Source organism: Xenia sp. Carnegie-2017, unplaced genomic scaffold, assembly GCF_021976095.1.
Source record: "Xenia sp. Carnegie-2017 unplaced genomic scaffold, XeniaSp_v1 HiC_scaffold_45, whole genome shotgun sequence".
NCBI classification, from domain to species: Eukaryota; Metazoa; Cnidaria; class Anthozoa; order Malacalcyonacea; family Xeniidae; genus Xenia; species Xenia sp. Carnegie-2017.
Genome location: NW_025813510.1, coordinates 367,492 through 383,159, shown reverse-complemented (window position 1 = coordinate 383,159; position 15,668 = coordinate 367,492). Strand labels below are relative to the sequence as shown.

The following is a 15,668-nucleotide window of genomic DNA, read 5'->3' as shown; positions in this document are numbered from 1 at the left end:
CAATGCACCCTTATTTCTCACCTGCGAGGTCAATTAAGGAAAATTTACCATACAGCTGACCACCTGCTCCACTTTTCATAACACCTCTACAATGATGCGTAATAAATTACGGTGTAAACGTAAAATAAATATATTTGGTCACATTACAAAAAATTTGCAATTAACAAATGAATTAAAAAATAAATTGAAAGGCAAAAATCTAAAAAAAAGTAAAAGGACTAAATCATGTATTTCACCAACTAGTATTTCTGTGCATAATATGTGAAAAAAGTACTTTAGAGGCACTGCATGGTCATGTTACACCATAATTTGAGCTTAAAAATCACAACATGTAAGACCAAAACTATCGCGATTCTTATTGCCCTTCCTTCCTATTATTACGCTTTCCTTCCGTTTTCATGGTTTATTCAGAAAGGAATGACTTCCATTAGAGCGACAAGAACGTACTAAGACTTACCTTTCCGAAAAGATATTTGACTATCAATTCGGCCAATCAGAATAGACTTTTGCCAAACAACTACAGTATTTTTTAATAATATAGGATTCGAAAAATAATTTTAATATGTTTGCCTTGAGACCACGCCAATGGGATCGCTGACGCTCGTGAAATGAAAACTCAGCATTATAAAGACTAGTTAACACATCTATGGTTGAATACTTTATTGTTGAAAATCAGATGCTTTAAACATTTTCCAAAGTTACAAATCTTCACGTTATCAGTCCACGTTTAAGTGAAAAGCTTATCTTGGTTTTCTGGTTTTCTGTCGTTTTCTCAAATCACAAAACTTTTCGCACAAATTCATGGCAACGTGAATATATATATATTTAGCCACTAAAATCACAATCCTTTGTCTTCATATCGTGATATATAAATCAGCATTTAACAATGTGTGCACAAAACGTGTACATCAGTGTTTAGTAGTTCCAGTACTGTTTCCAGTACTGTGCATGGTGAAGCCAATTAGTTATAAAGAAGGAAAGCAAACAAAACATGTTATACCTTCGACGTAGTATTATTTGAAATACTGCATGTGATCTTGAAGAGTTCTGATTTGCTGACGTTTGACCAGATGTTCTAAAATGTAAATGAAGTGAAATTAGCAGATTACAAAGTCAATCATTTTAGTATCAATTGATCAGATATCTCAAGCTAACAAGTACGGAAAAAACAAGTGTTTTCATTTATCACGAAATTGATTCCTTCTTCTCTCACACCGTACGTGTGTAAATCAACCCAAGCATATAAGGAAATTAATTAAAGCAAAAATCTGACTCGTTTTACTATCTATATAAGATCTGAAAAACGTCAGAAAATTCCTCCATAAATCAAAATTTTGAATACCTCTAAATGTGCAGAAACTTTACACGCGTATTATTATTCATGTATTATACTATTTAAAAGCAACATTTATCATTGCGTTCAATATTTGAAGATAAAATCTGAGCAAACTACAAAACAAGAAAATCACATTAGCATATGAACTTTAAAAGTGCATGATAAGTTTGGGCGAGAAAAATTTTTGATTTAAGGACCGCAAAAAAACCTTTGTGGCAACGAATATGAAAGTCACATGTCAGCACGTATGCATGTAGCAAAGATTTAATCAATGCAGCCTCCTGACCTCAAACAAATGCCAAACCTTCAATATTGAATATTGCGTCACAAAACATTCAAAAAGCGAGTTTCAAATGAACCAAACAAAAAACTAAATACAGCGTCAAACCTCAGTCGATTTCCAATTTCAATCACTTTTAAAACTTCCTCGACTGCATTAACGACACTTTCTTGAAGTTCACAAATCTATAGTTATATGAACAAGGTATTGAAAAACAATTTGCAGCTGATTTTTAAAGATACATGGAAAAAATTCTAAAAAAATTGAAAATATTCAGCAAAATGTTCAAAATATTGAAAAATATTCAACTACTAGCAACAAATATGAAGTAATAGCTTTCTGAACATTTTGCAACTTTCTTTATTTTTTATTTAGCGGTCCAAAGCGATATTTTTTGATTTTCAGCAATTTGATTGGCTGCCTGAGCGGGCAGCTTTTCACGATATCTGCCCGTGGACAGAAGTGATATTTTTTTCGCAATGCACTTGTTTACGAAGTGAATGTAAATTTTTAAAACTGATTTAAAAGCGATGTAAATTGTTCAGATAAAAGTTATCATAGCAAGAATAAATTTTTACTATCCAGACGAAGCGAAGTTTGAAGAAAACAATCCAATTTTAGTCTCAACATCAATTTGCATCGTGCCATCAGCCATTTTACAACGCGAATTTCTTCATAATAAAATTTAAAAAAATAAATATGTTATTTACAGTGTTGGTCCATACTTAAAAAATATTTCACTCGGCCTCAAAGCATCCCTCGGCCTCGGCCTTCGGCCGCCTTTGAGACCTCGTGAAAATATTTTTTCCGTACGGACCTCCAAGCCGGTAAATAACATATATGTATTTTTATCCAATCTGTATGTATGACAATTCGCAAAAAAGCCCCATGTAATTATATAATTACACCTGCATTACCTGAACTTGTTGGTTGCCATCTTCTAGAACTCTCAATTTTCGTTTCTTGTTCAGAAGGTCAAACACCTAGAAAACAACAAATACCTCACCTTACAAAGTATTGCAGCAAAATCAAATTTTAATGATTCAGACAAAATGAAAAAAACACATCTATTATTAAGTAGTATCAATAGAGCTGAGGGAAGTTGAGGAGGTTGGAGCGAGTCTCAACATCATAATATAGGAAAATAACACGAGCTTCATAGCACCTTTTGACGGAAATTCAAAACTTCCAATCATTTGCCTATATATTGTGGTGCAGCAGTTTACAGAAACAATTAGAACTTATGTAATTCTCCATGTTAATAAATGTACACAACATCGCTGAAAACAAAGCAGGAAAATTGTCTAGAGCAGAAACGTTTTTGGAAAATGGAAGACGAATTTGTCATTAGTTGACTTCAATTTCGCAAGTTATAATAGCAAACGCAAATAAAAGAAGTTGTTTATTTCTACAACTTCAAATTTTAAGAACGTTCAGTAAATCGTTTCCATACCTTAGCCCCATATATTTCAAAATAACTGCATGATATTACGAGATCCTTATTTTTATGCTTTGAATTCTTTAAGTACTTGAAAACATCATGAGCTACAAATAGAGAGCTTTATAATTTAGTTCAAGTACATTTTCCCTGAACACAAAGATAAACGTTTTCCACCTATATTCTTTTCTTGTATAAAATTTTTATAGGTTTCCAGTGAAAATTTGGGAAAAACATGCACGAGTGAGTTCTTCGAAGACCATCAGAAAAGCACGAGCTCGTAGGGCGAGGTTTGTACAAAAAGAGAGGTCGATAGTTCTCAGTAAAGACCGAGAAAACGAGGTTATTAAAACGTTTATTACATGGCATTATTTGACCTCAAACGAAGCTTGCTTTCTTTCTCGTGCTTGCTGTTTTTTACCGGTTGGATTTCACTTTTCTAGTTTTCCTTCATAAAAAATAAATCGTTTCAAATTGCATCGTCTGGATAGTTAAACTGTTTTCCAAGTGTTTTTCCTTCGAGTCACATTCGTAAATGTTTTTTATTTTGTTTATTTTGCGTTTTGCTGTTTGATTTGCGAAGTTGGTTTACATTTTACTGTAAAATTGCGTGTTTTGGACCGTGGTCGATTACGGGAAAATAATGGACCGGCAAAAATGTTTCTGAGCCAATCAAAGCGCGCCATTTTGTGGGAAGTGAAGCTTGCCATATAATAAGCCATTAACAACCGAGCGCGAGGTCTTTACGGAGAAATATCGAACCGAAGTTTGTTGTACAGACCGAGCCCGTAGGGCGAGGTTTGTACAAAAACACAGAGGTCAGATATTTCTCAGTTAAAACCGAGAAAGCGAGGTCAGTAAAAGGTTTATTAGCTACATGGCATTATTTGACCTGAAACAAAGCTTGCTTTCTTTCATAACACCATAGTTTCCACACTTGCTGCTAGAACAAGGTATCTACTTTTAGCAGTGTTTGTATTTTTGTTCAGAAACGTCTTGCAAACGATGAATTGTTGAATCGGTCGCCAAAGAAAATCTACTTAAAACTTACGCCAGCCATTGTAATGCTTTGTTTACAATAATGTAACTTTCCCGCCTTTGAAATGTTTTATTTTGATTGGCTCTTATATTACTTTTTTGTCTGACTAACCAATCAAGAGCAGTTTTGAAGCGAAATTTGCACTGTTTCGCTTTTTTGGACCGGTGTTTCGCGTTGTTGCACTTGTAGCTAATTAGGAAAAATTGCAATACCCTTAACCAATCAGAATTTATAAATTTTTTCAAGTATATTACTAAACATTTAATAAACGGTTATAATAGACCAGGCGAAATTTAGAAAAAGTTGGCCTTTTTTAGTTGGCAAGAGGTGGATTCTTATGTAATTCAAGGTGCTAAAACAGAATTTGTCTGTCGCCAACTCTGATTTTGCGTTTTAAGGGGTATATTTAAGGCAATAATATTTCTGACATATAAATGACGGCACACTACAATATGTTCTATTGTTTTGACAAAAATATTATTTTACCAGTGAAAATATCACATTTAAATATCTTCATATAAAAATGAAAATATAGATATTTTCCTTATACTTTACAAAAATTTCATTAACATTTCATTTTGAATTTTATAATAGTTTTTGTTTTGCAACTGTAGCAGTCTAGACTTGTAGACAGTATGTCTGCTTCTTGTCTCTTATTCTTGCGACGTTGTCTTGTTTGATTTTACTGTCTAGACTGCACTTGGTCGTATTTTTCAAAGCAAATACCCATATATAAGCTTATCTTTTCATGGAATATGGAGCCAGTCATTAACTCAAAACGAGCTTTTGAATTCGATTCGAAACTCTGCGTGTTTTCCCAGAAGCGAAACGCGACTAAAGACGATGTACGTCAATCTACGGCGTACAGCAGAAGCGTTGTTCAGGAAGCTAAGAAAATGCGGAGTAAACTTAGAGATGTTGATAATATTGACACGAATAGTCGACTGGAATGCTTTATCGAAACTAAAGATGGTGCAAATTCAATTGTTTTGCATCCTGAATGCGACTCGCTTTTTACCAATAAACAAAAGGTAGATCGTTTGCAGAAGAAGTTTGTTGAAATTGGCAAATCAATGGAGCCCCATTTTCTAGCCCATGTAAAACACGAAGTCACGTTGATAAAACTAACTGGGAGCTGTGTGTTTTTTGTGAGAATCAAACATCAAAAGAACGATTATCGTCTGTTATGACATGCGGCATGAATGATCAAATCTATGATATTGCAAGATATAACTATAAACTAGGAATTAGACTAGCAGATGTGTCTGATTCAATAACATCTGAGGCAAAGTACCATTTAGCATGTTTTAGCAGATTTAAGAGATCTGTTGAAAACGCAAGAAAAGCAGCAAAGGACACTGATTTGGCAATGGTTTGCCTTTGTCAAGAGTTGGAGAATGCTGCAGAAAAAGGACATGTCATAAAAATGAGTGATGCTTGGAGCAGGTATACGTTTCTTGCAGAGAAAGCAGGTGTGAAAATTCCTACCTCTTTTGTAAGTAGAAGAGAAACATTTAAAGATAAACTAATGCGAATTGTTGGGGACATAATAGAATGTGTAAAATCATATGAAAGGGGGCCATCCGATCGACTCATCGGCTCATAGGAAGTTTTATAATATCAAAGCCATCAGCAAAAATTTACAACTTATTACATTTGAAATTGTGATACAACTTCATTCTTATGCAATCAAAGCAAAACAACTGCATGGAAAACTTTCCTGAAGAACTACAATCTTATATCGTCCCTCGGTGAGAGAAATTTAACTGATACCAAGATAAAAGATGCCGAGAAGTTTGTGTGTGCTATGTACAAGCACTAAGATGTTGAATTTGTTAATCAGGTCCGAATTCTTTTGTTTCCTAAGTATAAAAACCCGCAAGCTCTACCTCCAACGACGGATGCGTTAGAACTGCATATAAAGCGCTCTTACTATCAAAAACTGGTGTGGAAACAAGCCTTCTGTCAGTATCCCATCTTACAAAGTCCAGATGAAATGGGTTGGATGAAAGTTGATGGTAAGCACCTGGTTCCACGTCTTATGACATTACATCCCATTCCGAAGGCTTGCAAAGAAATCATACCCTGTTCCTGCAAAAGCGGATGCACAACTCTTCGCTGTGGCTGTAAAAGGGCCAAACTATTCTCTACCAGTGTCTGCAGCTGCTCATTACACGACAATGAAAGCAGCTGTTGCAAAAACAAGTCCACAAGCTAAATAGTTGAGAACAGATAAAGTTTCCAATTTCTCATATATATTATCGTATATGATAATCTCATATACACTAATTGTCTTGTTGCTGATTTATTTTCATGTTGTTTCCAGCATTTAAACTGTGACAGAGCGTTCGTCAATGGCTATTTAAAGCGTTAAATTTCAGTATTAGACAAAACTGATTGTGTATAATAAGTACGGTCGATTGTCATTCAAATAGAAAGAGATCATAAGCCGTTTACTGATATTTTTCTGTTGCTAGTGTATAAAAATAAAATTAGAATTGGCTATCTGTGTACTCAAAACAACAAAAATGACATTTTTGACTTAAATAATGCTTCGAATCATATTTGTTGTGTAGTATTATCTCATTTTGACGTCATTTTCATGTTGTAACATCGTTTTCCGTATGAAAAACGCTAAATTAGCTCTGGCGACATGCATATTCGCACTTAGCAAGTCAAATTACATATCAATCAACTGTTGCCAACTTTTACTTAAAAATGCCAGATCACATCAAATAATTTGATTCTGCGCTTGTTCTTTTAAGCGAGAGTTAAGATAAGTAACGAGAAATACGAGCCAAAGGCGAGAGGTTTGCACCGCTTTTCTTAACTCGAGCAACATTGCCAAGTGTTTTGAACAGGCCATCTAAACACTTGAAACCATGCTTTTTTCATTTTTTCAACATTTTTCATGTTTATGAGCACAAACCCTCAAAAAATTCAACATAACTTATGTAGTTTTGAAGTGAATTAATTCACTGATCCAAAGAAGCACACGATTTTATCATAAAAGAGAAATGAAGCTAGAAAGAAACATGCTTGGATTTTTTATATACTATATATATGTTTTGAGTAAAAGTGTTTGGTCTTTGGGCAGCAAATTATGTCAATCGCTTGCTTTGATTTCATTTGATACATTTTTAAACATTTGCTGCATGAGTTTAGAAATTCAGTTGTATTTAGACGAAACAGCTTATTTTACTCACACTTAACATGTGAACAACATGTAGAGCAAGAAACTTTATATACTTATGTGTGTAAAATATTGCTACTTTTAAGTCTACATCGCCTTTGTGCGGCAAGTTACTTGTCCTCTGAAATCGTTTTAAGTTTAAGGCAAAATTGTTCGAATGTTCAAAATTGCTTAAAAAATTCTCAAAAACATCATTTCCTTAAAAATTCCTTTAAACACATAGAAAATCCTACGATAACATACTGACGACCGTGCTGACGACAGCAATTTCAATTTCCGTGTTTGGATAGCGTGATCCAAACACAGACATCAACCAATCACAGCACACGTTTTGCTTGTGTTATTTTATAATGTTAAATCATTAAGCCTTCGTGATTCGAGGAAATTTCAGGACTTGAAAAAATTTCGAAGTTGACATAAAGACTGTCTGCTCGCAGAATTTTTAACATAACAAATACATGCCTGCTAAAGCATAAATGCCTTTAGTAATTTCCTGGTTCTTGTTTATCATATTTCCACCCATAGTCTGCAAAAACATAAAATTTGTTTTGTAACTCAAGCTGACATAATTAAATGTTATTGATAACTGCATGGTATGTCTGTTAACTTTAAGAAGTATGATTGATTAGCCCCGGTCCACAAGTATACAGATAATCTCGTATCCGCAACAAAAAATTTCGTTCGCACGCATCCGAACATTTTAGCGGGTTATCCGGAAACTTATAAATACGCTCTCTGGAGTGAAAATTTTGGTATCCGCAAACAATGAAGTATTTGCCGGTTGCCAGTCTCCCTTAAATTTGCGCGGTTTTTGCAATGCATTCTGGGATCGCCAGGGGGCAAACATTTTTTACAAATATATCTGTAATGGTGATATTTTCGAAAATTCTCAATTTAAAGCACCTATTTCCATTATAATGGCTCTTCGTTGTAATGGGTATCCGTTACCAGTTGGGAGAAAAGAAGTAAAAGTATGTGGAGACGGCAATTGCTTCTATCTAGCAGTTGCGTTGGTTATAAACGCTTAAAGCGACGAAAACTTAGCTCACATTCGAGAAATGTGTAACGATGTTTTGATACAAAATCCGGCTACTTTTCGACTGTATTTATTTCGATACGAATCGATGGAAAGGCATCTGGAGCGAAGCATTATGTCCGCTTCGTGGTGAGAAACAGTGGATATGTACGTTTGAGCCACGGCTTTGCAGCATGAAATTTGTGTTTATGCTGTGCTTGAGCAGAAATGGTTTTATTTCACTCCTCGCCTGGTGTTACGTCCATTGTTATAATATGATCGAATTTGTGATGGTCCAATCACTTTGATCTTGCATATCTTTCACAGAGCTGCTTCCCATTTCAATCTTTTGCAACCTATCAATAGTTGTTGTCTCGCCCCAATACCTGCCAATGAATACCAACCAACAGTGTTGGTTTATCTTGAACTTAAGGAAGAACCATCTCTTTCTAATGACCAATCACCTCCACTCAAATCTAGAACTGTACCTTGTCCATCAAAACCTAAAACATTATCCTGCAAATCCAAACCCAAAAGTGAGAGTGAGTTTGTATGGAATATGTCAATGTGAATGCTGTGGTTCAAGGATACTTGAAATTAAGTGCCCTCTAACATCCAAGAATATGCATCCCAAATCTGCATTTTTCTCAGCAGCTATTTGTGGGAAAACTAATGATAGTGGAAAGAAAGTGTTGAACAGGAACCATTTATATTACTTTCAAGTCCAAATGGCTATAAGCCAAATCGACAAATGTGATTTTATTGTATTTACAAAAAAAGGAATTGATATAGTACAAATACCATTTGATGCTGACTTCTGGAGTGATGTATTTAAAAGTGTGTTTCTTTTCTATAAGAATTATATTATTAGTAATCTTTTATTGAAATATGTGCAATGATAAAATTTTATATTTACAAATAATAGCTTTTCAAAATAAAAATATTAAGTATAATTTATTTTAGATTGTGTGAGGATTACTTTATACCACACTTTCCTAAATTACATATGTACACAGAAACAAAATGTGGTCCAAAACTGGTTTTAATGTAAATGGAATAACTCCTGATAAAATCTGAAATTGCTTTAGTTTCATTATATTCCTTTCGACATGAGATCTTAATTGATGCCATACGCCGAGTATGAGTTGTTCTACAACAATAGGCAGGAGAAATAAGGTGAACTTTCTTCACCACAAGTAGATCTCTAACAAGGAATCTCTTATCAGCCATGACACCATCACCTTTTTATAGCAAGTTTATGAGACCAGAGTTGGTGACTTATAGCTGCTCCATGATATTTTCAGGCTACCAGGTATCTTAGGTATCTGGCAAATAACTTGTTGAATAAGTACGTTTCTTTTCAATGCAATAACAGTCATTGAGGTCATGTTTATCACTTTCAAAGCTGTAGCTATCATCAGAATCATAACTTGTAACATCCAAGTCTGTTGTACAATTTATTTGTGGACTGTCCTGGTGCACAGACTCTGGCTCTGTACACTGCGCAGGAGCAGTGATTTCAGCAGCAAAAAATGCCTTATCCTTATGCTCAAAGCGTTTTCAGTGCTGCCTTCACAGAGAATTTTTCATCTCTTTATTTTCGGAATATTTGATTTTCGGCGGTAATCGTTTACTGGTTTCTTTTGATTGGTATCCTTTCAGATACAAAGTTGGATTGAGAAAGCCTTCGGATCGATAACCAGCAAGAAAATGATTAGAACAAACCTTCGTATTAGTAGTGACTTTGAAGTTTTTCCTGTTGATCAGCTTTTGCCAAGCACTCTTGTCTTTCGTTTTTCGGAGACAAAAAGCGAAGAATACCAACGTGATCGGAAACGATATATTTTTCAGGATATCTCCTATCGTTATCACAGCCATACACAGCACTGTGATCACTATTCCCATTATAATTTGAATATAAACTTTTTACGAAAAGATATCTTTATAAAGATACACAATGTTTGCCCCCTGGCGATCCCAGAATGCATTGCAAAACCGCGCAAATTTAAGGGAGACTGGCAACCGGCAAATACTTCATTTGGACGCGTGTGGACGTATATTTTTTAACCACGATTGCCTAGCAACTATTCTAGCGCGTTTAACACTTTTGAGACCGATCAGCCGTGCTGCACGAATCACCAAACGAAATGAGTTTGCGAAAGTCCGTCTCGAAAAAGTTAAAATGTCGTCATATTTGTTTCGGATCAATTCTCCACAGCGTTCGAAGTTTTGTATTCTAGTGTGACTTTCAGTTAGAGTTCAATCTCATCACCATTCCAAATGAAGGGGTCCGTCTTGTTCTTCTCGATTTCTGTCCCAATTGTGATATATTTATTCAAACAAAGCCGAAAAACGTTTGCACACACCGACCGAATTCGAAATTGCTAACCAATTTACCGTAAATTTGCAACAGTTTCAAAATATGTGCGGGAAACTGACAGCGCGAAAGTAAATGTTTTGAGGCCTTAGGCAACGGACTATAAATCTGGATAATATCAAGCTACGTGTGGACGCAAAATCATTTTTATTCGTAACCTGACCCGCAACAAAAATTTTACGGATACAAATACATCCGGATACGCGTGAATGGGGCACATGCATTATACATCAAATGAAAAACTGAAAAGAGGGAAAACGGAATTACATCCAATTGAAAAAAAACTGAATAAAATACTGGATTAGAAGAGACGTAAATTACGTAGAAGTAAAAAAGACTGCGAAGAACCTACGTATGTTTTGCCGCTGCCAGTTTGACCATAAGCAAAACAAGTCGCCATGCCTTGGTTGAATATCGTTTCTATGAGAGGTCTCGCCGTGTACCTGAAAAATTACAAGCGTGAAATTACTTCTATAAATATAATTCACTGGTACTGAGAAAACGCCGTGCAAAACATAACAATAAACATTGGTAACATCATTTTATAGTTGATCTAATTCGCTTTAATTTATAAATTTCCATTTCAATGGTATTTCCAAAAGAAATAGATCGATCATGAAATCGATCGATCAAACTAGCAAAAAACTTTAAATAAAAACTTAAGTATTATATCTATTTATATCATTTTGTACTTCTGCGTTCGTGAAGCAATCATGAGAGCTGGGGAAATACCATTTAGGATCTGCAACTTTAAATGCTACTTCTTCTGGACAGTCATAAATGTCGTGAAGCATTGCACGATTGATAAATAGACAAGGGGGTCAACAACAGTTTACAATCATACATATCGTGACGCCATTTAATCATGAAATATATGGCCAATTCAATAACTAATAGTGTTTACGTATTTTGCAAAACAGAATGCTGTGAACGTTTCTGTATAATTTATTCATTCAATACATAGAATACCTACCGGTAGACAAGTTCATTTGTAGCTGTTTCGTCAAAGGAATAATCAAACCTAGAAGAAATTCATAAAAGAAAACATTTCTTTTGAATAAAAAAATAGTTAGTGCAGAATAAATGCTAATTCTCTAAATTTATACATTGAATTACAATGACCAAAGTTGGCTTTTAACAAAAATTTAACATCCATTAGAAACGATGGCATATAAAAAAATCAAGGGGACGCATTGAAAACTAGGCTTTGGGCATCTAAAATTATTGCATCAATTATTTATTTTAAAAAAGAAACGAGGGGCACTTTGCCATTTCACGTATAGAAATCGCAAGTTAAAATGCTACAGTAGACATAAAAATAAAAAAGCAAATAATATCTTGGCAAACAACACTTGCCTAAATTTGTGGTTATCAAGATATTTCGTCAGGTCCACTTTAGTTTTTGGCTCATGAACCTACAAAACCAAACGTGAACATCAAGATTCCATAAATATGAACTTTATAAAAATACCAAGGCACGTTCGTATGTTTTTTTTTTAATATTTTTACAGTAGCTATTGTTCCAGATTGCTGCAAACAAATAGCGCAGGTTAGTTCTAGAAACTTGTTGTACAGGGAACTTACCACTGTATTTTCTTTATCAGGTATAGTTATAACGTCAACTTCCTTCTTGCCCAGCTCTTAAGAAGACAAAAATCGTGAAAATATCATAAATAAACAACAAACTCGATTACAAAGAAATTTCCAAAACATTTGTGGCTGCAGATCTTATTCTATAACGTAGCTAAATTACTTGAACTAGACAACCAGATGCATAAACTATATATCATATATGAACTACGTTCTTTTCGAATGTTGTTGAATTCCGCGCATCTTATCCTATCGCATAGAGCTCCAACATACACATATATTCATGTTCTATTATATGAATGATGATAATCTAGATGTTTTTTTAAGCTAACTTACCTTTTTTGCTAAGAGGCCTTTTTCGAACACAAACACAAATCTGATGATCACAAACCTAAATATAGATTTCATATACAAATGAGAAATAACCTTTCTACCGCGAATTGCAATGAAAAAAAAGTGGTAATGAAAAAAAAATGACATTCAAATCATACGGAAAACCCACTCAAAATGACAGTTGAGGTTTCCCAACAAGTAAGGTTCCAAAGCATAGTTATAGTTGTCACAAAATTTCATATATCCTTCAGATTCTGAGCAGGTTTTTTAACTGTTTAAGACAGACTACTTTCATTTTAAATGTTATGTTACAAACACATGAAAACTTTTGTTTCATTAGCACCAAAATGTCAAATTCCTAATTTATGCATCTCGAGTCTCGACAATCATAGAAAAAGTTTTGAGCTGGTAAATATGACAAAAATACGTCGCTATGACAAAAAAAAACACATCACTCGATTCAATTATTTTGATGTCACCTAAACTCAAAACGCAAATTAAAAAAAACGTTACGGCTTCAACGTTTATATATAGGTGTTGTGACTTTACCTTATAAGTTGTTAAAAAAAGTAAACTTGTTAGCAGTCTTATTGTACGATAGCAAACAAAAAATGTTTATTGAAAGAATGTGAGTGTGATAATTGCTGAAAAGATGCAGATAAAAAACACAGAGATAATACTTCAAAACACCAGAACCAAAAAAATTGGGAAAGAGTGTCAAAACATACTTACAGGATCATTCATCGTCACCCTCTGCATGTTTATGCTATTTTGATATTCTCTATAAAAGGAATGTAAAATAATTCATTGCTCAACTAAAATTTCAGAGATATAAGCGCTAAGCAATACTAAATAACAGCTAATTCATGGTAAAAGTTATGATTAAAAACATGATTCAAAACAAGTTAATAGCAGTTTGATTCGAAATACTTAACTTTTTAGAATGCATAACAGTATTTTTATACTATATTTTGCTTAACACTGCATGAACCTTACATTGGTATTTGTCGAAAAATACATGTAAGTTTAACCACGCCTAACAAAGCGAATGAATATACCACTTTACGTACATAAAAATGTATTTTCCTCATGTTCAGTATGAGGCAATGGAAAAAAATGATGACGTAAATATTTTTCTAAATTTATCTTTTACCTTATCATTTTAATTAACTCCCAGTATGGATTTCCAGGATCTATTTCCTGTTGAATCTTTTCACGCAACACCCGCTGTTCCTGTTGTTGGGCTCTAGGAGATAAATATATAGTTGAAGCATGCGCACATCAATAACTCATAAAACAGCAATTAGAAACATAATAACATAGACGGAAAATCGTTTAAAATAAGAATGTCGCTATGTTATATTTAAAATTTATAATGCTATAGCATTTATTTTATTTAATCAAAACACTGTCAAGTAAATAAGGATGAAAAATTAACAAAAACAGTTCATTAAAAATTGGTGTTAGCTATGCAAGATGTATCTATCATAAAGGGACCCTTAACTGAGAAAAAATAACTAGTCCATTTCTTCAAAAGATTATTTTCTGGATTAGAGGGAAAGAAACAGCTCTCAACAGAGAATAAGCAAAACCTCACTTTCGATTCAAAATAAACATATTTAAATGGACTTACAAGTTTCAGAACAAAAACAATTTGCTGACAACATCACCTTCTTTCTTCTCTATTTTTTTTCAATCTTTCAACTTCTTTAACACAGTTCGACTTTCTACGAGCTTAAAATAAGGGATTTCATGGAGTACTTCATAAACCATGAATAAACAGTTTTAAAATCAATTTTACACCATAAACAAGGGTAGTGGAAATGGCTTTTTGTTGTTATACGCGTTAAACAAAAACAAAAATACAATAATCTTAAAAAAAATTTTAATGAAAATATTTATCTTATAGGTGAATGTTGACTTAACAGATATTCTGAAAACAAGCCTCAATTAACAAATTGCAAATTTTTTAAGGCGCATACAACTACTCTCATCAAGATTTTAAAATGCTTTTTTCGATAATTTTGAGCTAATATTTACCAGGAAAGAAAAACTTGGATACATCATTTTTTCAATTAACCAAATCATTTTATTATTTTGCATATTTCCTCGCTGAAATCATTGAGTTCTATAATAACTGGAGCAGCTATCTCAAGCGCAGCTTTAGATATCGGAGGTTGTCGAAAAAATGGTGGAATGGACCTATTTCCGGGGAGATTTACCGATAATGACCATAGTTTTCGGTCCAAATCCAATATGGCGGTGTGCACTGGGCAGAAGACATGGGCGTACAGCCCCTCCCTTCCAAGTTGAGCCATTCGGGCATTTGGGCTTAACACTATGTGTCGTTCGGGCAATTAATAAAAGGCTAAACGACGTAAATTAAATCAAATTATATGGAAGAGTTGAAACGTAAAAGTTGAAACGCGTACAAGCTTGGATAATAATATAATTTCAATGCGGTGTTGATATTTATCTTGCTTTTTGATGATTATGTAGCATAAAGACGAAATATTACTGGGTTTTGGGTAGTTAACAGTACCTTTAAGGTACTTAGCATCTGTCAAAACAACTTATCATATTGATTTATTTCTTTCCATGCCTTTCCATGCTATAGAGCTACTAATAAGTGTACTGATTATTTTGTATATTTATTGTCTCTGATCACAACATGCAATTATTTGAGAAAATCATTGACATTTTTAGGAATCGGATAACCGAAGATCATATTTTTTTCTGATTTTCCAATATACATGATTATGAATGGCCACACCAACCAATCCGACCAGGAAACACGATTGAATACTATGTACATGCCTTGTTTGATTTTAAGTTAAGCTGCTAGACGTTACCTGTGCTAAAACGGCCGGTATTCTAAGAAAATTGCATATTCTCCTGCACATTTGATATTCTTATTATCTACCCTGTGCCGACTGGAAAGTTTGTAAGCTGCGCACCTGAGATCAATAGCAAATTTGCACTAAATTGTCGTTAAAAAACGTATTTTTTCAAAACTTTGCGCGCATACGCGCGCTTTTAGCAAAAATTGCTATATTTTTGTTAAAAT

At 34.0% G+C, this 15,668-nt stretch overlaps 1 protein-coding gene across 1 annotated transcript in view; it reads right to left on the bottom strand.

The window, feature by feature from the left end:
- LOC124456274 (kinesin-like protein KIF2A) overlaps positions 1–15,668 on the bottom strand; it is a 29,403-nt gene that overhangs the window by 5,986 nt on the left and 7,749 nt on the right. Inside the window, exons 6-19 of the mRNA XM_047006753.1 lie at positions 14,272–14,335; positions 13,755–13,847; positions 13,334–13,382; positions 12,605–12,659; positions 12,263–12,318; positions 12,035–12,093; positions 11,652–11,699; positions 11,031–11,121; positions 7,749–7,812; positions 3,070–3,161; positions 2,534–2,599; positions 1,725–1,801; positions 1,001–1,075; positions 22–86 (exon numbers count right to left, since the gene is read on the bottom strand). Coding sequence (XP_046862709.1) covers positions 22–86; positions 1,001–1,075; positions 1,725–1,801; positions 2,534–2,599; positions 3,070–3,161; positions 7,749–7,812; positions 11,031–11,121; positions 11,652–11,699; positions 12,035–12,093; positions 12,263–12,318; positions 12,605–12,659; positions 13,334–13,382; positions 13,755–13,847; positions 14,272–14,335 — 954 coding nt within the window. The remainder of the gene's footprint in view (positions 1–21; positions 87–1,000; positions 1,076–1,724; positions 1,802–2,533; positions 2,600–3,069; positions 3,162–7,748; positions 7,813–11,030; positions 11,122–11,651; positions 11,700–12,034; positions 12,094–12,262; positions 12,319–12,604; positions 12,660–13,333; positions 13,383–13,754; positions 13,848–14,271; positions 14,336–15,668) is intronic.